The sequence below is a fragment of the Sinocyclocheilus rhinocerous genome, unplaced genomic scaffold, assembly GCF_001515625.1.
Source record: "Sinocyclocheilus rhinocerous isolate Xijiao unplaced genomic scaffold, SAMN03320098_v1.1 scaffold274, whole genome shotgun sequence".
In the NCBI taxonomy this organism is placed as follows: Eukaryota; Metazoa; Chordata; class Actinopteri; order Cypriniformes; family Cyprinidae; genus Sinocyclocheilus; species Sinocyclocheilus rhinocerous.
In genome coordinates, this window is record NW_015657960.1 from 27,071 (window position 1) to 49,414 (window position 22,344).

Below are 22,344 nucleotides of genomic sequence, written 5' to 3' on the forward strand. Positions count from 1 at the left end.
CTCTCACTCACACACTCACTCACACACACACACACACAATCACACACACACACACACTCACTCACACACACACACACACAATCACACACACACACACACTCACTCACACACACACACACACAATCACACACACACACACTCACACACAATTACACACTCACACACAAACACACACACACACACACACATATATACGCATATAAACACACACACCCCCACATTGTACATTCAGTGATCATGTGTTGTGTGTGTGTCTCAGGGCGATTACTCGGAGGCCGCGGTCAGTCTGCACACCTGTCTGTCCATCTTGTCCAGAGTGCTGCCCTCCTCCACCCTCGACATCATCTGCTCGCTCTCCTGGAACCTGATTCGCTACTGCCTGCGGAAACCCGCCCCTCTGGGCTGGCTGGTGCGTCTGGTTGGAGGGAGACATGAGGGGGAGGAGTCACAGACCAGCTCACGCGACGCAGCACTGGTGTATCACCAACTCAGCCAGCTGCAGCTCACAGGTGTGTGTGTGTGTGTGCGTGCGTGAGTTTGTGTGTGTGTGCTATAGTGAGTTTGTGTTATAGTGAGTGAGTGTGTGCTATAGTGTGTGTGTGTTATAGTGAGTGAGTGTTTGCTATAGTGAGTGTTTGCTATAGTGAGTGTGTGCTATAGTGAGTGTTTGCTATAGTGAGTGAGTGTTTGATATAGTGAGTGTGTGCTATAGTGTGTGTGTTATAGTGAGTGAGTGTGTGCTATAGTGTGTGTGTGCTATAGTGTGTGTGTGTTATAGTGAGTGAGTGTTTGCTATAGTGAGTGTTTGCTATAGTGAGTGTGCTATAGTGTGTGTGTGTTATAGTGAGTGAGTGTTTGCTATAGTGAGTGTTTGCTATAGTGTTTGCTGTAGTGAGTGTTTGCTATAGTGAGTGTGTGCTATAGTGAGTGTTTGCTATAGTTAGTGAGTGTGTGCTATAGTGAGTGTTTGCTATAGTGAGTGTTTGCTATAGTGAGTGAGTGTTTGCTATAGTGAGTGTTTGCTCTAGTGAGTGTGTGCTATAGTGAGTGTTTGCTATAGTTAGTGAGTGTGTGCTATAGTGAGTGTGTGCTATAGTGTGTGTGTGTGTTATATATAGTGAGTGGTTGCTATAGTGTGTGTTATAGTGAGTGAGTGTTTGCTATAGTGAGTGTGTGCTATAGTGTGTGTGTGTGTGTTATATATAGTGAGTGGTTGCTATAGTGTGTGTTATAGTGAGTGAGTGTTTGCTATAGTGAGTGTGTGCTATAGTGTGTGTGTGTGTGTTATATATAGTGAGTGGTTGCTATAGTGTGTGTTATAGTGAGTGAGTGTTTGCTATAGTGAGTGTGTGCTATATTGTGTGAGTGTGTGTTATATATAGTGAGTGGTTGCTATAGTGTGTGTTATAGTGAGTGTGTGGGCTATAGTGTGTGTGTGTGTGTGTGTGTGTGCTATAGTGAGTGTGTGTTATAGTGAGTGTGCTATAGTGAGTGTGTGTTATAGTGAGTGTGTGTGTGTGTGTGTTAATAGTGAGTGTGTGCTATAGTGAGTGTGTGTTATATTGAGTGTGTGCGGTATAGTGAGTGTGTGTTATATTGAGTGTGTGCGTTATAGTGAGTGTGCGCTAGTGTTTGTGTGTGTGTGTGTGCGAGTGTTATAGTGAGTGTGTGTGTGTGTGTGTGTTATAATGTGTGTGTGTGTGTGTTTCAGGTAAGCTGGATCAGCGGCCGCTCTGGGGTGTGTGTGTGTCTCTGAGCGCTGTGAATCTGAGCAAGAGTGCGGAGGGGAAGATGCCGGTCGCTCAGCGGATCCAGATCTTTGTGACGGCAGCCATCAGTCTGAGAGCGGCACTGGGGAAACACCTCACCTGTCTGCCCGTGAGCATCACACACACACACACACACACACTCACTCATGTAAACACCACACACCCCTTCACACACCTGCTGTCTGTGTGTCAGGGTTACCTGCTGAGCTGCGCCGAGGCTCTGGCCTGTCAGTCAGACTCTAAGCTCCTCCCAGACTGCCTGCGCTGGATCTTCACGCCGCTGGGCCGCCAGTTCTTTCTGAGCTGTGATTGGTCAGTGAGGGCGGAGAGCAGCGAACAGATCTTCACGTCTCAGAGAGATGAAGGTAAGCCTGAGCGATCGATGGGTGGCCGTCTGAGCGTCCAGCCGCAGGACTAACACGTGTTTGTGTCTCTAGCGGATCCCATCGCACAGCTGCACCGCTGCTTCTGTGAGAAACTCCTGGAGAGAGCCGTGCACACGCTGATCGAGCCGCAGAGCAGCAAACACGCAGAGGATGCTGGGTAAAACACACACACACAGCTGTTCACACAGCGGGTCCATAACTAACTACATCAACCAGTAGAATCAAACAAATCTGATTGCAATTTTTCTACAACTTATAATGCAATTATAAATCTAATAACTAATAATTCTAGTATTCTGAAAGTGTGTCATGTCTGCTGTAGGGAGTTCACGGGTGTTATGGAGTTTCTGCAGCTGCTGAACAGCTGTACTGAAGACTCCGCCCCCTCCACCGCCCCCTTCCCTGCGCTGGCCAATCAGAGCTCAACACCAGGTGCGTGTGTCTGCCTCGGCGGTGTATGTTAATGCGTCCTCACACGCTGACGTGTTGTGTCTCGTCTCTGCAGTGAGGGACCCCGTGTGCCGCTGGTGGGCGTCGGTGCTGAAGGCCGCGGTTCATTGGCTGCAGGGTGATGATGCGTCGGTGAGGTCGCTGCTGGCGGAGGCGGAGCGGATGCCCAGAGCGCTGCACACGCTGGAGTGAGTGTTCACCCGTCAGAGTGTGTTCATACCCATGATGCTACAGTCTAACCGCGTGCATGTGTGTGTGTGTGTGTGTGTGTGTGTCAGTCACCCGCTGGCGAAGGCCGTGCTGGCGCTCTGTAAGGCTGTGCAGATGAGTGTGAGTCAGCAGAAGGGCGAGGGGGTCGTCAGCTGCCTCAGTCACTGCCAGCGCTCCAGTGCTCACCTGCACATCAGTGTGTGTCAGTCACACAACAACACCTGGCTGCACAAGGTACACACACACTGCACTTATGCACTGCTGATGTTTTCCCATTTTAGGGAGCATCCTAACCAGCATAAGTGACTGATTTAAAACACTCTACAGCTGGTTATCATTATAGTTGATGTTATAGTTATTGTTACAGGTATTGTCTGTGGTGTGGATGCTAATATCGTTATCTTTATAGTTAACGTTACAGTTACAGGAATAGTTTTAAAGATAACTAATGCTAATTCTGATAACTATAAAGGACACACCGGTGTATTTCTCTCGAGCCAATCATCTTCTCTGACTCTCTCAGGGGGTGGAGCTTCTGGTGTGTGACCTCCTCCTGACTCTGAGGACCAGCCTATGGCAGCGCGGAGGCGGGTCTAACGGAGAGCCAGGCCCCGCCCCCGGATCCCAATTGGCTGGATTCCAAAGGGACTTGAGCTCTCTGCGTAAGCTCGGCCAGGCCCACAGACGGGCCCAACACAAGGTGACTTTTGACCCCAGCCTACAGCTGACCTCTGCACTTGATCTCCACATGATATTAACGGTGTGTGTGTGTGTGTGTGTGTGTGTGTGTGTGTGATTTTAGCTGTTCCTGCACGAGACGACGGTCCGACTGATGGCAACGCCGCCAGGTCACCGCGCTCGATTGCTGGCCGAGGCCAAGCGCACGCTGGAGCGAGTGGGAGACCGCAGATCCCTGCAGGACTGCCAGCAGATACTGCTGCGGCTCGGAGGAGGAACCACCATCGCTGCCACATAACACACACACACTTATACACACAACTGAAGAAGATTCAGTAAGTGTATGTTAATCATGATCATGTTAATATTAGATGTATATTAGTTCATCCTGAACACACACACACACACGGTTCATTCAAATCTACTGCAACAGCTAGTATATAAACGGCTCATGTATCTGCAGCTACCTCACACACACATGTTGTACAGAACTGTGTCTTAAAGACCAAAGTATTCTAGCGCTAGTGAGACACATGAGGGTATTATATAATTATTATTTCACATGACGACCTTGACTCTTCATCATGTGTAATTACTTCGGATTTAGTTTCTGATGTGTTTGTTTTATTTTGCTCCGGTAGTTTTTTGTCTTTATTCTTTTATTTTTGAATATATGACAGCAGGACTTTTATTATGACAGCGCATGATGATAGATAATGATAGATGGTGATGTAAAGTCACATACATCAGAAATGAGCTTTTAATGCAGAAAAAGCATTGAAAATAAGCGTTTATTATTTGCTGTTTTTAATCATTTAATCCAAAGTTTCTGGTTGTGTTTTAATATCTAACTGTAATAACTGTCTCTGCTGCTCTGTCACATGCACTCTCACACACTCACACAAATATATACACACTCACACACACACACCTTCTTCAGCTGTATGTTAGTCATGATCATGTTAATATTAGATGTATATTAGTTTCATCCTCAACACACACACATATACACAAACACACACAGGTTCATTCAGATCTACTGCAACAGCTAGTAAATAAACGGCTTGTGTCTGCAGCTACCTCACAGACACACTCTCTCTCACACACACACACACACACACACATATACGTATGTTGTACAGAACTGTGTCTTATAGACCAAAGTCTTCTAGCGCTAGTGAGATACATGAGGGTTATTATATAATTATTATTTCACATGACGACCTTAACACTTCATCATGTGTCATTTCTTCAGATTTAGTTTCTGATGTGTTTGTTTTATTTTGCTTCGGTAGTTTTTTGTCTTTATTCTTTTATATTTGAATAGATGAAAGCGAGACTTTTATGATGACAACACGTGATGATGATGATGATGATGATGTAATGTCTCACACACACACACACATCAGAAATGAGCTGTTAATGCAGAAAAAATAAGCGTGTGTATTATTTGGTGTTTATAATAATTTAATCTAAAGCTCCTGGTTGTGTTTTAATATCTAACTGTAATAACTCTCTGCAGCTCCGTCACATGCACTCTTTCTGCTCTCACTCTTTCGTTCATGTGTTTGTCTGAAGCTCTACATCTTCAGATTTTTTTTTTTTTAATAAAACTGCAGATGCCGTTGAAGAACCATCTTGTGTTTGTGTGCAGTTTACACACTCCAGTTTAGTTTAGTTTCTTATAGAGCACATTTCTACTGCCACAAGAGCAGCCCAAAGTGCTGTAAAAGACCTAACAAAACACTGCATCAGAAAAAAAAACCTGATATTTAAAAAGTGCTTCTTCAAAGCCGTTTTAAATGCGTTGAGAGGGGGCAGAGCGGATGGCGAGCTGTAAGTTATTCCATAGCTGAGGTCCAGCTGTCGAAAAGGCCCGATCACCTTTCCGGGACCACGGTACCTGGAGCAATTTATCCATCCAGGATTTTACATCCTCAAGACACTTAACAATAGTAGAACAGGACTTGGGTGTAATGGGACGTATATTTGAGTATCGTCAGCGTAACAGTGGTGTGCAGTCTCATATTTCCTAAGAATAGACCCCAAAGGTAACATATACAGAGAAAACAGAACTGGACCTAATATAGAGCCTTGTGGGACCCCGCATGATCGAGGAACTAAAGGAGATGAATGATTACCAATTGTAACTGATACAGACCTATTGGACAGATAAGAATAAACCAAGTGCAGAACAATGCCACTAAGCCCAACCTCCTGCTGTAGGCGATCTAAAGGAATGCTGTGGTGAACTGTATCGAAGCCAGCAGTTACTGTAAATCGAGCAGAATTAGAAGAGCAGAGTTACCAGAATCCAAAGTGAGCAAGAGGTCATTTGTCACTGTTAAGCAACACTTTTGGATTATGTGAATTTTTAGAAATGAAATCTGAGAAATATTAAATTTTAGCTGCTTTAACGCTGCACTGATAGGCAGATGGGCAGTTCTTAAAAATCTCCAAGGACACTTGTAACCTGTCTGATTTCCATTTACGTTCTGCTTTACGGCACTCCTGCCTGAGCCAGGCTCATGATGTCCATTCATCAATATGTCACTTATCTGTCACTTTTTATGTACTATTATGTTTCTGGTCATTAATTATACAAACTGTAACTTGATAAACACTTTGATAAACTCCCGTTTCTATTCTGTGTGGATGTATTACCTAGAAACATGATGTGTGCACATTTATGATATACACTCCTGTGAATGAGAACAATGTTTTTATTTGTTTTTTTTTTATAAATACAATAGCATGTAAATGAACTCAAAGCTATAAGGCATCTATGAGCGGGGACTTTAACTTTATCCAGTGTTCCGTGCAGGACCTTTATTTTGGCGCTTCCGGTTGCTCATAGAAGCGGAAGTTCCGCAGTGTGTCACACGTGTTTTGAAATACTCTGGAAAATGGCGAAAAACATCTCGGTTAGGTATGTAACCTTGGTTCCCTGAATAGGAAAGGAGATGCTGCAATGACGTCATCGCTATTGGAACACCTCCGGTGTGACGAATGTCTGAAGTCCTTATACCATCACGCCAATTTATTGGCCAATAGCGCTTAGCACCGCCCCGAGCATACGTCACGTATGCTCATATATGCGATATTTCATCAGATTTTACACTATGACGAAGGAAGCGATATTGAAGGTACGGAACGGCCAGCATGGCAGCATCTCGTTCCCTATTCAGGGAACCAAGGTTACATACGTAACCGAGATGTTCCCTCTCATAGGTTCACTTCAATGCTGCGATGACGTCATCGTTATGGGAACGCTACACCATCACGCCTGACGTACCTAAGATAGCTGGAAGACCGAGGAAAGAGTCTGCTCAAGCGGAAGAGGCCCGGGAGCCAAGAGCGATCCTCACATCCAGACAAGCAGAACTTGATGAAAGTGCTAGGAAAGGACTCACCTGCCACAGCACAGACCTCTCCCATCAAAGGCCCTTTAAAGAGAGCCTGAGAAGAAGCCATTGCTCTCGTAGAATGAGCACGCACCTTTAGAGGCGAAGTCACACCACGTGCCTCATAGGCTAGAGATATAGTCACTATCTGACCCCGCATAGCAGGGGAGAAAGCCTCCAACCACTTGCTGAAAGTGAAACGGAGTCAAAGCAGCCTTAGGATTAACTAGGCCTAGGAAGCAGTAAGACTTAACCAGCCTCGGGGCAAAGTCCATACAAGAGGAGCTGACAGAGCCTGCAGATCCTCAGTCCTCTAAGAGAGGATAGGATTACCAAAAACTGCTTAAGGTTTCAAAGTTATCTGACAGACTTAAACGGCTCAAATGGATGGCCTGCCAGGCCTTCCACCCGAAAAATAAGTCCCAAAAAGGAATCTGTGCTGGGCGGAAAGGCCTAAGCCGTCTCGTCCCTGCATGAAACCAGCAGATTGTGTTCACTTACAGGGCATACAGCGTCTCGTGGAGGGAGCCCTAGAATTAAGAATAGTGTTGGTAATCTCTGCCAAGAGACCGGAACACATTTCAACTCCGAGTAGAGCAACGGGGATTTTATATCAGTAAGCTCGCCCCTTAACCCATAGCTTATATCTACAGCTTGTGTCGCCTGCGAGTTCAAGCCCGAGGCTGCTGTAGAGTATGCATCATCTAATCCGCAGCCGAAAGAATCGATTACAAGCTTCCGGAGTGGGAATCAGATTTGACTAACCACCTGACTCACGAGGCGCTCTTCTGATGAACGCACGCGGTCTGGGGAAGAGAGCCAGAGAGAAGGGGATTAATTCCGTTCTCTCACTCTCTGTACACTCGGGCTCATCGCCGTCACCCCAAGCGTCGAGCTCGTGCGGCGCCTCGGCAACCGCAGAGCTGGAACAGCGGGGGTTCAACGGACATCTCTCCTTCCTCAGAAAGAGAGCGAGCCCAGAGCGCAACTTACTCAGAAACACAGATCATAATCACGGATACAACAATAGATAAAGGCTGCAAAGCGTTCTTCCTACCTGTTTCCTCGTGAGTCCGTGTAACATGCATCCATACATACCGGAAAACTCATTGTGTCCGCCTTAGAGGAGTAAACTGCTCTATATAAATAGATGGCTTAGAACACAAGAATCTCTTTCCGACGGGCAACAGATGATTCGCTTCCTGAAGGAATTAAAATCTGATGAAATGAGCATATGTGACGTATGCTCGGGGCGGTGCTAAGCGCTATTGGCCAATAAATTGGCGTGATGGTATAAGGGCTTCAGACATTCGTCACACCGGAGATGTTCCCATAGCGATGACGTCATCGCAGCATTGAAGTGAACCTATGAGAGGGAACGGCAGATTAAAGCAGAAATCAAAGTTTAACAGTGGCGTGAAACAGAAGAAGAAGCAGCGAAATGTGTGCTGACCTTCGACGAGAAAGACAGACAGTAAGTCACGCATTCATTCAGCGCGATCACGATTAATTACTGGCTCTAATTCAAAGCCAATTACAAAATCAACAGGAAACGAGTTAATACGGGCATTTAATATGGTAACATTAATGTAAACATACATAATCACACATACGCTAATACACGCAAATAAAAAAATACGTCAATACATTAGAATCATGTGTAATTACGTAAGAATATGTATTTTACCCTTTCCATTTTTTTCATTACTTAAAATAAAATAAACTTAACCAAGCTAAAAGAGTAATCTAAAAGATTACTGGAGCCAGATCAGGTGACCATCACTGACCAATCAGCTGCTCGCTAATGAGCGAGGTTATACTGGTTAAAAGTATGTGTGTCGTTTCTGCAGAGAGATGAAGAGCGTGAGGAGGAGAAGGATGGTGAAAAAATACAAGCTCACGAACTCTCGACTGACGCATCGCTAACCTCGCGAAATCTCAACTGACGCAGCACTAAACTCACGAACTCTCGACTGTCGCATCGCTAACCTCACAAACTCTTGACTGACGCAGCACTAAACTCACAAACTCTAGACTGACGCATCGCTAACATTACGAACTCTCGACTGACGCATCGCTAAACTTACGAACTCTCGACTGACTCATCGCTAAACTCACGAACTCTCGACTGACGCATCGCTAAACTCACAAACTCTCGACTGACGCATCGCTAACCTCACCAACTCTCGACTGACGCATCGCTAACCTCACCAACTCTCAACTGACGCATCGCTAACATTACGAACTCTCGACTGATGCATCGCTAAACTCACGAACTCTTGACTGACGCATCGCTAAACTCACGAACTCTCGACTGACTCATCGCTAAACTCACGAACTCTCGACTGACGCATCGCTAAACTCACAAACTCTCGACTGACTCATCGTTAAACTCACGAAATCTCGACTGACGCATCGCTAACCTCACGAACTCTCGACTGACGCATCGCTAAACTCACGAACTCTCGACTAACGCATCGCTAACCTTACGAACTCTCCACTGACTCATTGCTAAACTCACGAACTCTCGACTGACGCTCTATGGATGTGTTTGTACTTTACGTGTTTGATACTTTAAGGACATTAAAAAGTAATTTTTCATCATACAGTGCCATACTTTCATTCCCACTTCAGAGTAAAGCTCGTTCACAACAACAACGAAAACAGTAACTATAACAATAACTATAATAACTGTACAATAACAATTATAATGGTAACTGTAATAATACATAATGATAATGATACATATAATAATAACTGTAGCAATAACGACAACTATAATAACGAACGATAATTGTGATAACTATAATTAATGATAACTATAACGATAACTTTAATAACTGTAACTACAACGATAACTATAATTGACGATAATGATAACTATAACGATAACTAAAAGTTGTTTTCCCAAGTAATTCCAGCGATATCGTTCCTCTGTGTTGTTATTGTTAACAGTTGTGCTGTGGACTCACTGTTCTCATAGAATTACAGTGATTATCAAAACTTTGTTTATAGTTAGTTATCATTTTCGGTGTGAACGGGTCTTCATATATTCACAGACAGACTTTAACTGCTGTGATCTGAAACTACAGCACATTCCCCTCAGATTCATATGGAAGCTTATTGCAACCATTGAACAGAAGTCAATTATGACTTTTATCTCACAATTATGAATTTTTTATCGCAATTCTGTCAAAATTGGGAGATGTTAAATCGCTATTGTGAGATATAAACTCATAGTCCTGAGAAGACAAGCCTAAATTGTGAGATATAAACATGATAGAAACAAGTTTCCATAGATTCTCGTCACAGCAGTGATTAATGTATGTAAATGGTTTAGTGTCTGTTGTACTGCCTTTATAATAATTCATTGATTCAAGACAGAGAATCACTATTGAGGTTCATGAGAGTTTAAACTCGTTCTGATTCAGCCATGAGAGTTTGAGGTTTACATGTGCTTCAGTCACAATGAAAAACATCTTAATGCTCCTAAAACAGGCAAACTTTATTAATGCAAAATACACTTCAAGTCTTTCTCTTGATTCAGGTGTGTGTGTGTGTGTGAGAGAGAGAGAGAGAGAGAGAGAGAGAGTGTGTATGAGTGAGTGTGTGATGTTGAGCAGCAGCTGCAGCGCGTCTCTGAAGCTGCTGATATTTAAAGGGGTCATATGATGCGATATAAATTTTTCCTTTCTCTTTGGAGTGTTACAAGCTCTTGGTGCATAAAGAAGAGTGTAGAGTAGTGCTTGTTGTTTGTTGTTTCTCTGATCACAAATGCAGACATGGCTTTATGTTTACGCAGCGCAATGCAACGCAACGCGTAAAAAGACAGTATAAGTCATTATAATCCATAATTATGTCCCCACTGGATGCAACAAATGCCTCGTTTATAATGGGTTTTAATGTTTTTGTCTCGTCGCTCCGGCCGGACAGGGCATCATCACAGTATGGTGAGGGGCATAACATTTCCGTCACACGCTTGAGGTATTCGGCCAATCACAACGCACTGGATAGCTGGCCAATCACAGCACACCTCGCTTTTCAGACCGATGAGTTTTGTAAAAATCAACGCGTTTCAGAAAGGCGGGGCATAGAGGAGAAACAATAATGTACAGTATGTGGAAAATAATGTGGTTTTTGAACCTTAAACCGCATAAACACATTTCATTACACCAAATACACAAAATAATGTTCTTTTTAGCAACATCATATGACCCCTTTAATACACACAGCAGATGGACACACACATGAAGCATCACTGTCTGCTATTGTTGAACGAGCCAATGGGACGAGTGTGTGTGTGTGTGTTCATCTCAAACTCAATCGACTCTCATCCGCCGCTCAGGTAACACACATTCACTCTCACTGTGTGTCTGAGCGTCTCTGCATGTGTTTGCTGCTGATTCAGTGCTGATATAGTGTGTGTGTGTGTGTGTGTGTGTGTGTTAAATCTGATGTGTGTATGGAAGCGTTTAAATGTAAACCGCGATGCCTCTGGCCGGTGATGAGCTCGTCTGCCCGAAGTTCCTGCCCAACATCTTCGACTCCACCCGCTGCCACGACTGCTTACGACAGAAACACCTGCACAACACCTGCATCAGCAGAGCGCCACCGCCTGTAGATGCTCAGAGCTGCTGAACAGAAACGAGTGATGTAACACCGCACAGCAGTCAAGCTCTGCAGTGTGTGTGTGCCTTTAGAGCTTATTTAGTTCTCAGACTGACTGAATCATCAGCTGTGTGATGCTTTAACAGATTAAAGTGATTAAAGTAATATAAGAGAGTGGATATGTGTGTGTGCACGCACATTCTCATTATTAATGCATGAAGGCAGATCATTTTCTCTTTGTGGCATCAGAGTAACACAATACATCCACAGATAGACTTCAACCGCTGAGAACTGAACTAAACCTGAAACAGTTTACCCAAGAAATGAAAATCATTCCTTTAACATACTGACAGACCTTTAACATACTGGTTGCTAGGGTGTTCTGAGTGGCGTTTACCAGGTTACCAGTTCAGATGGTTGCTACAGTGTTTTAGTAGTCGCTGGAGTTTATTGAGTGGTTGCTAGGGGGTTTTGGGTAGTTTTTGGGTTCTGTTCAGTGGTTGCTAGGGGGTTCAAATGGTTGCTAGGGTGTTTTGGGTAGTTTTTAGGTTCTTTTCAGTGGTTGCTAGGGGGTTCAAATGGTTGCTAGGGTGTTTTGGGTAGTTTTTAGGTTCTTTTCAGTGGTTGCTAGGGGGTTCAAATGGTTGCTAGGGTGTTTTGGGTAGTTTTTAGGTTCTTTTCAGTGGTTGCTAGGGGGTTCAAATGGTTGCTAGGGTGTTTTGGGTAGTTTTTAGGTTCTTTTCAGTGGTTGCTAGGGGGTTCAAATGGTTGCTAGGGTGTTTTGGGTAGTTTTTAGGTTCTTTTCAGTGGTTGCTAGGGGGTTCAAATGGTTGCTAGGGTGTTTTGGGTAGTTTTTAGGTTCTTTTCAGTGGTTGCTAGGGGGTTCAAATGGTTGCTAGGGTGTTTTGGGTAGTTTTTAGGTTCTTTTCAGTGGTTGCTAGGGGGTTCAAATGGTTGCTAGGGTGTTTTGGGTAGTTTTTAGGTTCTTTTCAGTGGTTGCTAGGGGGTTCAAATGGTTGCTAGGGTGTTTTGGGTAGTTTTTAGGTTCTTTTCAGTGGTTGCTAGGGGGTTCAAATGGTTGCTAGGGTGTTTTGGGTAGTTTTTAGGTTCTTTTCAGTGGTTGCTAGGGGGTTCAAATGGTTGCTAGGGTGTTTTGGGTAGTTTTTAGGTTCTTTTCAGTGGTTGCTAGGGGGTTCAAATGGTTGCTAGGGTGTTTTGGGTAGTTTTTAGGTTCTTTTCAGTGGTTGCTAGGGGGTTCAAATGGTTGCTAGGGTGTTTTGGGTAGTTGCTAGGTTCTGTTCAGTGGTTGCTAGGAAGTTCTGGGTGGTTGCTATATCACTAAAAAACAGGAAAAAAAGGTTTTGAGCATTAGTAGCATTTGTGCATCCAACACCAAAACACTAGAGTGTCATGAATGGATAGGCGACCGTTGCTATGTGGTTGCTAGGGTGTTTTGATTGTGCGATCAAGTCATGTCGGATAGATCGTATTTACGAGTTGAAAGCATATGAACACCACCACAAAGTCGTTATTACGAGTGGGAAACTCAAAATTTTCTTTAAGCCATGGTCTGGTCTGACAACACCAGTTTTTGTACAATACAGCTTAAAGTGGCTTCATAAATTATTTAAAAAATTATAAAAACTCAAAACACACCTGATGCCAATTCTTTGCTTTTCATTTTACATAAGCAGAGTTAACAAACCGTGCTGTATTTTCTTGTAATTTATTAAAAGAAGGTACACCGCCATCTTGTGCCGACGAAAGTGACTTGAACGCACCTGACGTCGTAATTACGACTTGTTAACTCGTAAGTACGAACTTCCCAGGAGGACTTGAACGCAGCATGCGTGGTGTTTACCAGGTTACCAGTTCAGATGGTTGCTACAGTGTTTTGGTAGTCTCTGGAGTTTATTGCTGGGTTGCTAGGGTGTTTTGGGTAGTTCTTAGGTTCTGTTCAGTGGTTGCTAGGGGTTTTAGATGGTTGCAAGGGTGTTTTGGGTAGTTGCTTGGTTCTACTTGGGTTGCTAGGGTCATTTGGTTGGTTGATAGGATCTTCTAGGTGGCAATACTTACTGCTAGTGGTTTCAGCACAGCACCATGAGCACTACTATTAGTGATGACTGATCTAACTAACATTACTAATGAAACTCACTTTGAGCCACTGGAGCACCGGAGATGTAAATTAGTTAAAAATACCAGTCAGATAAGAGTTATGGTGTAATCATGTTTAAGATCTCAGAATATCTCTGTTTTCATCTGAATTTGATGAATACTGATATTTCAGCTGATGATTCTTCAATGATCTGAAACAATGATGAGCAGAAAAACCACAAGCCAGACAGAGTTACAGCTGTGAAACCCTAAACCAGTACAGTGTGTGTGTGTGTGTGTGTGTGTGTGTGTGTGTGTGTGTGTGTGATACTGCATGTGCAGTGCCATTTTAGTTGCTTAATTTCCTCAGAAATCTCCAGTTAACAGGCCCGAAAGAACACAGATCAGTTCGGCTGTATGTGCTGCTCTCTGATTGGTTGGCTGTGTTCCATCCACCAATCAGGACGACTCAGATGTGCTGTCAGTGGTGAGCAGCTACTGTGATGTCAGCAGAGGGGGGCGCGGCTTTGAGGACGGCCCCCTCTGCATCTTGAGTCCCGACTGTGACCTGTACCTGTGTGACGGAGACGACGACCAAAGCTCCGACAGGTAAGGCTGCTAAAGAACCCCCACTTGATATTCAGCATTGAAATCTGATTGACATGTTGAGTCTGTGTTGTTATGTAATTTATCTTGTATTAAATGCAACTTTTATTACATACTTTGCTCTAAGAATGTGTTTTGGGGACTTTTGGGGATGAAATCTCTTGCACTCTGCAGGTTGTCAGTGTGTCGAGTTCTGGCATCATATCCTATTCTTCCCTTATATATCTTTAATCCCAGTCAGGGTGACAATTCCGTGTACAGCAGCTCTGCCGGAACAGAGGAATACTCCAGCCTGCTTCATCATCCTTCATCCTGCCGTAGAATGACCCGCTTGGATCCGCCACTGCACCGGGCGAGCCCCCGAGGATGGACAGAGGTGTCTCAGAGTCGCCGTGATGGTTTTGGGCAGTTCAGTTTTTCTCACAGTGAGGAAAACACCAATATCCAGTTACCAATTGAGCAGCTTGTGGTGTTGTTTGGATAGTTAGAGTGGCAGTTTGAGGTGTCGGGTTGCACTGGGCTTTTCCTGAGTGCTGCGTCACGGTGCACGAGTGCATTATCATTTCACATATTAACACAGGTCATGATCTTGTCTCTCTGTCTGCAGGCAGCGTGAAGGACCGGAAGGAACGTGAGAGTGGATATTTCTCTCTGGGAAGGGCTGCGGGCAGCAGAGCTTTCCGTGATCAAAGCCCTTCTGCTCCCTATCGGCATTCTGAGAGAGGGCATCCCCTGCCTAGCAACAAAAGCCCCGAACCCAAAGCCACCATTCCATTTCGAAACCCGGATCTGGGCATACCTTCTGAAAGGAGGACCTCTGAGTTTCAGAATGGTGAGCAGCTTGCAGAAAACTATCCTCCGCAGTATCCTCCAGAGCCGCTGGATCTCAGCCTGGAGGTCGAGGCCCTCGCAGGTCCCCGGGCCCTGAGTCCCACCCCTTTCAAGCAAGCTGAATCGCTCGGTGCCTCCAGTCGAAGAGGTGGACGAAATGCCCAGACGTCCCCCTTACGGCAATCGGGAACGCTCAACTCTTCCCAAAGAGGTTCTGGTCTCACCCGTTCCTCTTCTCCCTCCCGTAGTACCTCCCCGTTCAGACGGGCCGAGTCCAGCTCCTCTCTCAACACGGTTGGCTTTCGTTCTAGCGGAGATTCACACGGACAAGATCGGGCATCGGTCAGCCCGGCACGGAACAGTTACTCTGGAAACCTCAGATCGTTTGCAAGCACTGCGGGCAGCTTCAGTAGCATCAATAAGTCTCTGTCGTACATGGATCTGAGAGGCACTTTACGGAAACCCGAGACCAACAGCTCCTTCATTGGGTCTACAGAGAACCGTGGAAGCTCGTCCCCTTCCAGATGGAGTTATGACAGTCCTGCTGTTAGGACAACCGAAACGAAAAGCCCTTCTTATGAGTGTGGTCATGACAAACAGGGATTCTCCTCCTCCTCCTTGAAGAGCCGCTATGATTCCAGAAGCCAGTCCCCTGTGGGGAAGCTGGAGACGAATGGCTCATCAAGTCAGATTCAAAAGGGTCGAAGAAGTGCGTCTCCAGTCAGAAAGGGCTACGGAACACCAAGCCAATCGGATAGAAGATCCATGTCTAATGGATGGAGTTATGACAGAAAAAGCCCCTCCCCATCCAGAAAAAGCTATGAAATGCAAAGCCAAGCCACAAAGAAGAAACCAGAGGCAAAGAGCTCCCTTCACAGCTACACTCGAGACAGCCGACAATCTTCCCCAAGTAGAGGTCATCACCAAAACCCTGGCCCATTATCGCTTCGTAAGTCCGAAACAAGCCAGTCCTCATCAAACTGTAGTCCCAAGAGCCGCAGTCCCTCCCCCTTAGCTCATAGCCAATCTCCTCCTCGCAAGTCAGAGAGTGGGCGGAGCCCCTCTGTGTCTACATTGAGGCATGAGATTGCAGACCACGTCCCTCTGAGGAACACTATGACTGACAGAACTGGCTCCGCCTCTTACGTAAGAAACACCATGAGTAGCCAATCACAGCACGATTCAAACCCTTCATCGGGCCACTGGAGAGGCTCCACCCACTCTCTCCACAGCCAGTCAGTCTCACGTAACTCCTCCCCATCACGCCACAGCAGCGAGAAGAAACAAATCGGCTCCTTTACCAAATCTGCCTCTGTTGCCTGGGAAACGCCACAAGACGGAAACAAGAGGAGCAGCATGAGGCAGAACTCAGAGGTACAAAGCTCCACGCCCAACAGCCGACGAGCACAGAGCCGACACAGAAGCCCCTCCCCTCCGGTCCAAAGACACACGTCTTCTCAGAGCTCCATGGACTCCGAGTCAAGTCATCTCTCGGCCGGGTCATTGGGTCTCAACCGGGAGGAGTACGCCATGATGGATGACCTTCCCAAGGCCAAAACGGTCTTCCAGAGGGAGGGTCCGAGCCACCTGAGGAGGATGGAGAGCAGACAGAAACAAGAACTTTCCCGCTACAAACCGGCCAGGTGGACAGATTATGTCTGATCACTGTTCAACACAATAACACAATGTAATTTAATTAATCATAACACTGCAGTCAGAGCTCCAGGGCAGCTATCAAATAGTACCAAATATGAAATAAGCGCACATGTAAAGGCCAGAGTATGTGTAGGACACTGTGAATGATGGCAGATTTCATATGGGTCTAGTCATATCTTCAGAAGAGGGTCACACATGGTCAGCGGGAGGAAGTGACCCGGGTTAGCTGAAGCTGTGTTTGTGTGTTTCTAGTCACTCCCAGAGCAAAGCTCCTCACTCGGAATAGGACGAACTAGAGGATGAAAGAGACAGTGGTACACTATCAAGGGTTCACTCGTCCAGCTCCCTACACACACAGGTAAATAAACACATACACATGTCCTGTAACATTCACATGAAAATATTGAATATAATAGGCTAAAGATAAGTGATTCTACAACTAAACTGAAACTGTTTCTAAAGGCCCATTCACACCATGCATGATATCCATTATGAGAAACTATAAATACCATTCAATGTTTTAATAATAGTTCTAATTCTGCGAAAACAAGAAAGTCTACACCACAATTTCAAATCACTTTCAGAGCAATTTTTCCTGGTAATGAACGATAAAAATATTGACAGCCAATTCAATTCATCCAGCTTTAAAGAGCTCAAGCATTTAAAGTGACAGACGGTTAATATTTATTGTTATAGTTATCATTATATTCATTGTTATAGATATCAGTAATTGTATATAGATTTACAGTTGTCTTTATTGTTATCATTGTAGCTTGTAGCATTGTAACTTGAATTCAATTCAAGTTTATTTGTATAGTGCTTTTCACGACACAAATCGTTGCAAAGCAACTTTACAGCAAATTAAGTTTCTACAATATTTAGTGGTAGCTAATCAGTGGTGACTGTCAGTTAATGTACATATGGCAGAAATGTACGGAAAAATCAATTAAAGACGTAATCAAACAGACGATGAACTGAAATTCTTCATAGAGATAATTTTTTTGCAGGAAGGAGAACAGCATTATTGATATCATTATAGTTATCGTTAGTGTAATCATAGTTATTGTTAGTGTAGTCATTATAGTTATCGTTATTGTTCTTGTTCTTGGTGCGAAAGAGCCTTAAAGTTTTAGATTTAGGCACCAGTAAGATGTAATGCATATATGCCGCAGTCCTCAGTAACGTTTCAAATATTACAACTAGTCTGCCGCCTGCATATGACATTATATTCACGTTGTACGAGAAAAACGATACACCACCCTTGAACAGTTCGGTCTAGCCATAATGAGCCGAGTGGAGAGTGTCTTATCCGGAACGACATCAAAACCCAAACACACACTGTCTCCTGTTTACACACGCGTCTGCCGAGGTCCGAGAGCGTCGACCTGTGTGTCAGCCGCACTGCTCATGTATTTCACCCGTGTTTGTGACAGAGAGCCAGCAGTCCGGCCGCGGAGCAGACTCAGTCCGGCAGAGCATCAGGACAGAAGCAGGTACAGTAACACCGCCGTCTGCCTGCGGAGACGCTGTGGTTTCACCGCTGCTCACTCTGTGTGTGTTTGCTCTGCAGAAAGCGCACAGACCGTCAGTGTATTTCTCCTGCAGCGAGGAACAGACCGATGAAGAACCAATGCAGCAGGCACGTCATGACCACACGACACTCACCATTAAAGAGATCGTCCACTCACAATTAAAAACTCTCGACAACATTTACTCACCACATTGTTGTACCAAACCCGCATGACTTACTTTCTTCCACGGAACACAAAAGGAGATTCTAAGCAGAATGACAGCTAGGGATGGGTCGAAGTACTGATCCTCACATGAAAAATATCGAACCTAAAGTGAATTTTTAATCATTCATTTTATTAATTTAGCAAGACATTTGGTGCATAAAATAAGTTTCTAAGTGGAAAAATAGACGTAATATTAGCGAAAGTTTGTGTAGGATAGAACTATATAATATAAACATATTGCTCATCAAATTCTGAAAAATGTATCACTGTTTCCGTGCAAATATGAAGCAGCACAACTGTTTGCAATATTGATAATAATCAGAAATGTTTCCTGAGCGCCAAATGATATTGATTTCTGAAGGGTCATGTGACCCTGAAGACTGGAGTTATGATGCTGAAAATTCAGCTTTGATCACAGATTAATTTTAAATGCATTTTAAAAATAGTTATTTTTAATAGTTATATTTCACTGTATTGCCGTTTTTGCTGAATTTTTTATTCAAATAAGTGCAGCCTTGGTTAGCATTGTTAGAGACTTCTTTCAAAAACATTACAAAAATCTTACTGACCCCAGTCTTTTGAACAGTATAGTGTACATGTAATAGTTATTTTAAGGCTGTGCAAGTAAATATATTTAAACTGGTTGTTAAAAGTTATGTTATGTTCTGTAATTGCTGTTAATAAATCTATCAGAAAAACTTGTGCTAAAGTTTCATCTTTAGGGCTACAAAAGCCTGGCAGCATTTTACAAAAATTAACCATGGTTTTACTACAGTAACCACAAATTTACCATGGTTGCCACTACAGGAACATTATTATAACCATAATTTTAGTCGCAAAAACCACGGTAGTAATAATAATAATAATAAATTTTAGTACTTATGTAACACCATGGTTATTTTTCATGAGGAATCCTCAAAGGTACACCTTTACCTTATCTGCCCTTAAAGCGTGCACACTTGTATGGTACTAACATACTCCCTTTTAGGGGTAGAGAAGGTGCACCTTTGAGGTTACTGCCCCAGTAAAGAGCTAAAATACAATTTTAGTACATTTTATTTCTGACAGTGTAAACAAAACAAAAAAATGTTTAAAAAAACATGGCTTTCAAATATAATGTTAAGTTACTATAATTACGGATTTTATTCTTGTAATAATTTAAAAGATCCGTTTAGTTTAGAGGTATCGATATCGACGATACTGGGCTTGAAAATATCGGTATCGGATTGAAAATAAAGTAAGGGTATGGCCCATTCCCAATGACAGCCTCATTTATTTTCTGTGCATCTTTTCCTCGTTCAGTAGAAGTGAATAGTGGTTGTTCTGCCTAACATCTCCTGTGTGTTTGAAACAACATCAGGGTGAGTGAGTGATGACAGAATGTAGTTTGTTAAGTTAAAAGGATGAAGTAGTCTGCTAAATGCATAAAATAAAAAATAGGACATTTTTTGGATGTAGTGTCCCTTTAACATCTCTGTGTTTTTATGTTTTATTGTTTAATCATCTTAATCTCTTTTTTGTCTTATATTTAACTTTATAATAGTTATATTGGAGTGAGTTTTTCCTTAGTATTTTAGTAATGTGTGTTAAACCACAGCAGCTTGATGAGCCGATTGTATGGCGCGGTTCTGATTGGTTGCTGATCTGCGCTGCGTGTTTCTAATTGGTTGCTGTGCTGCACTAGGCAGTTCTGATTGGGCTCAGTGCTGCGTTGAGCGGTTCTGATTGGTTGCTGTGCTGCGCTGGGCGGCTCTGATTGGTTGCTGTGCTGCGCTGGGCGGCTCTGATTGGCCGCTCGCTTCCGCTGAACTCTAATCGGGTTCCGCCCCGGCAACTGCGACAGCAGCGCGAGTTCCGCCAAATTTACGCCGAGATCTGTCGATTAAATGATGAAAAGTGTTATTAAACATGATGATCTTCAGCTTTAAGGAATTTTGACAGCGCCGAGGCTCCTCAGATGCGCTTTATTTAATCTGTGCTTCGGCTGGATTTACCATCATGACGGTCAGTTTCACTTTAATTTACTTCAGTAACCGTTGCTGCGAGTGTAAACACGATGCTAGCTTGATTCGGTTTGATTCTGTGTTTCATGAGTACGTTCGGATTTCTGTCTAGTGTGTGTTGTGTTTGCGCTCTGTGTGTGTGAGTGTGTGAGCAAACACAACTTTTTTATGTAACTTATTTGTGTGTTTCTGCGCGCGCGACACACCCCGCACAGTGATCTCTGCTGGTTTGTTGTTGTTGATGTAAATACAGAGAAACTCAGCGGAGCTCAGATAAATACATTAAAATCCATTGATTATCCTGCATCCTGTCCTCAGTTTGAGCTGTCATCATCACTAATGTGTGTGTGTGTGTGTGTGTGTGTGTGTGTGTGAGAGAGAGAGAGAGAGAGAGAGAGAGTGTGTGTGTGAGAAAGAGAGTGTGTGTGTCAGAGAGAGAGTGAGGGTGTGTGTGTGTGAGAAAGAGAGTGTGTGTGTCTGAGTGAGAGAGAGAGGGTGTGTGTGTGTGAGAGCGAGAGAGAGAGAGAGAGTGAGTGTGTGAGTGTGTGTGTGTGTGTGTGAGAAAGAGAGTGTGTGTGTCTGAGTGAGAGAGAGAGGGTGTGTGTGTGTGAAAAAGAGAGTGTGTGTGTCTGAGTGAGAGAGAGAGGGTGTGTGTGTGTGAAAAAGAGAGTGTGTGTGTCTGAGTGAGAGAGAGAGGGTGTGTGTGTGTGAAAAAGAGAGTTCCCTTTCAAACAGTGTCGTGTTCCCAACGTTGTTTAAGCGACGTACACCGGTATTGCGGTATTTAAAAAATTCATATCATAACAAAAATAAACACCGGTATTCGGTATGAACCGGTATACCCAGTACTGAAAACAGAACCGATACGGGAGCTTTTGATATGCGCTGTGACGCAGCTCTTGGAAATTACGTACCTTTTTTGTTCGTTGTCTGTCATTTCGAAGCTTAAGTTGCATACGTTTTTCTTTAGTTTTAATTTGCTTAACTATCGATCTGACCCAGTAGACGCCATAATCCCACTCTGTCTCTCACCCGTCCCGCGTTCCGGTTTTTTATTTATTAATTTTTAATGGTGGGTGTTTACGCAGTTGGCTAGAGCAGTGCTGATTGGGGAGAACGGAGGTGCGCTCACTCTATTGGTTAGTAAGACTGCAACTCAAGGCTGGCAGTCATGCATATGCTCTGGAACAGAGTAATATCGCGTCCATATCGCAGGCTTTGCGATTAGGAAATCGCAACGTCTCAAATCGCAATTTCGATTCGATTTCGATTAATCGCACAGCCCTACTGCAAACTAAAATTTATTTAAATAGATTTCCAGGTCATTTTCGTCTATAAAAGGTCATTTTTCCCTAACCTTATTACATGCCTGCAGTCATCTTTCATATCAAATTCTTACATTTTATTAATAATTTCACTTTATATAATAAGACACTGTAGGGCTGTCCCCAATCCAATGAAAGCGTGTTCATGTGTGTCTTTCTGATGTTCGTTTATGTGTTTGTTTGTGTTTCTGTAACCTTTGTAGCTGCTGAATCATTGTGCTTGATTTGATATGATTCATATGATGATCTGTGAATCAGGATTTAATCCAGATCTTCCTCTCCAGTCCTTTTGTTGAAACTCGATTGACTCATTCTGAATTTGTCATATTTCTGCATGATCGCACGAACCAATGCCTGCTGGGTAATAATCAGAAACATGGCCTGTCCAGACACATGCTACTGTTTCTAAACAACACAAGAGTTAATAATCGGAGTAAGCCGTGGTAAAGTGCACAGTACCCAACCCATCACCAGTGACTGTCCTATACCGTCTAATAGAAGAGAATTCAGATTTGAATTCTCTATATATATATTTTTTTTTTTTAAATTTTATTTTACAATAAATTGTGTGTGTGAGTGTGAGTGTGT

At 43.7% G+C, this 22,344-nt stretch overlaps 2 protein-coding genes across 5 annotated transcripts in view; both read left to right on the forward strand.

Annotated features, from left to right (window-relative positions):
* The window catches only part of LOC107721684 (sterol regulatory element-binding protein 2-like), a 22,313-nt gene extending 17,184 nt beyond the window's left edge, over nucleotides 1-5,129 (forward strand). For all 4 annotated transcript variants that reach the window (XM_016529820.1, XM_016529822.1, XM_016529823.1 and 1 more), the window contains exons 11-20: nucleotides 260-509; nucleotides 1,712-1,878; nucleotides 1,963-2,134; nucleotides 2,207-2,312; nucleotides 2,478-2,587; nucleotides 2,661-2,793; nucleotides 2,884-3,049; nucleotides 3,339-3,515; nucleotides 3,618-3,803; nucleotides 4,386-5,129. In XM_016529820.1, coding sequence (XP_016385306.1) covers nucleotides 260-509; nucleotides 1,712-1,878; nucleotides 1,963-2,134; nucleotides 2,207-2,312; nucleotides 2,478-2,587; nucleotides 2,661-2,793; nucleotides 2,884-3,049; nucleotides 3,339-3,515; nucleotides 3,618-3,791 — 1,455 coding nt within the window. In that variant the 3' untranslated portion in view covers nucleotides 3,792-3,803; nucleotides 4,386-5,129. The remainder of the gene's footprint in view (nucleotides 1-259; nucleotides 510-1,711; nucleotides 1,879-1,962; nucleotides 2,135-2,206; nucleotides 2,313-2,477; nucleotides 2,588-2,660; nucleotides 2,794-2,883; nucleotides 3,050-3,338; nucleotides 3,516-3,617; nucleotides 3,804-4,385) is intronic.
* Nucleotides 5,130-14,600: 9,471 nt separating this feature from the next.
* On the forward strand, nucleotides 14,601-17,166 carry LOC107721679 (serine/arginine repetitive matrix protein 2). The gene is made up of 3 exons (XM_016529815.1): nucleotides 14,601-14,613; nucleotides 14,813-16,679; nucleotides 16,945-17,166. The coding sequence occupies exons 1-3, from the start codon at nucleotides 14,601-14,603 to the stop codon at nucleotides 16,976-16,978; spliced, it is 1,914 nt and encodes a 637-aa protein (XP_016385301.1). The 3' UTR covers nucleotides 16,979-17,166.
* The last annotated feature ends 5,178 nt before the right edge of the window (nucleotides 17,167-22,344 follow it).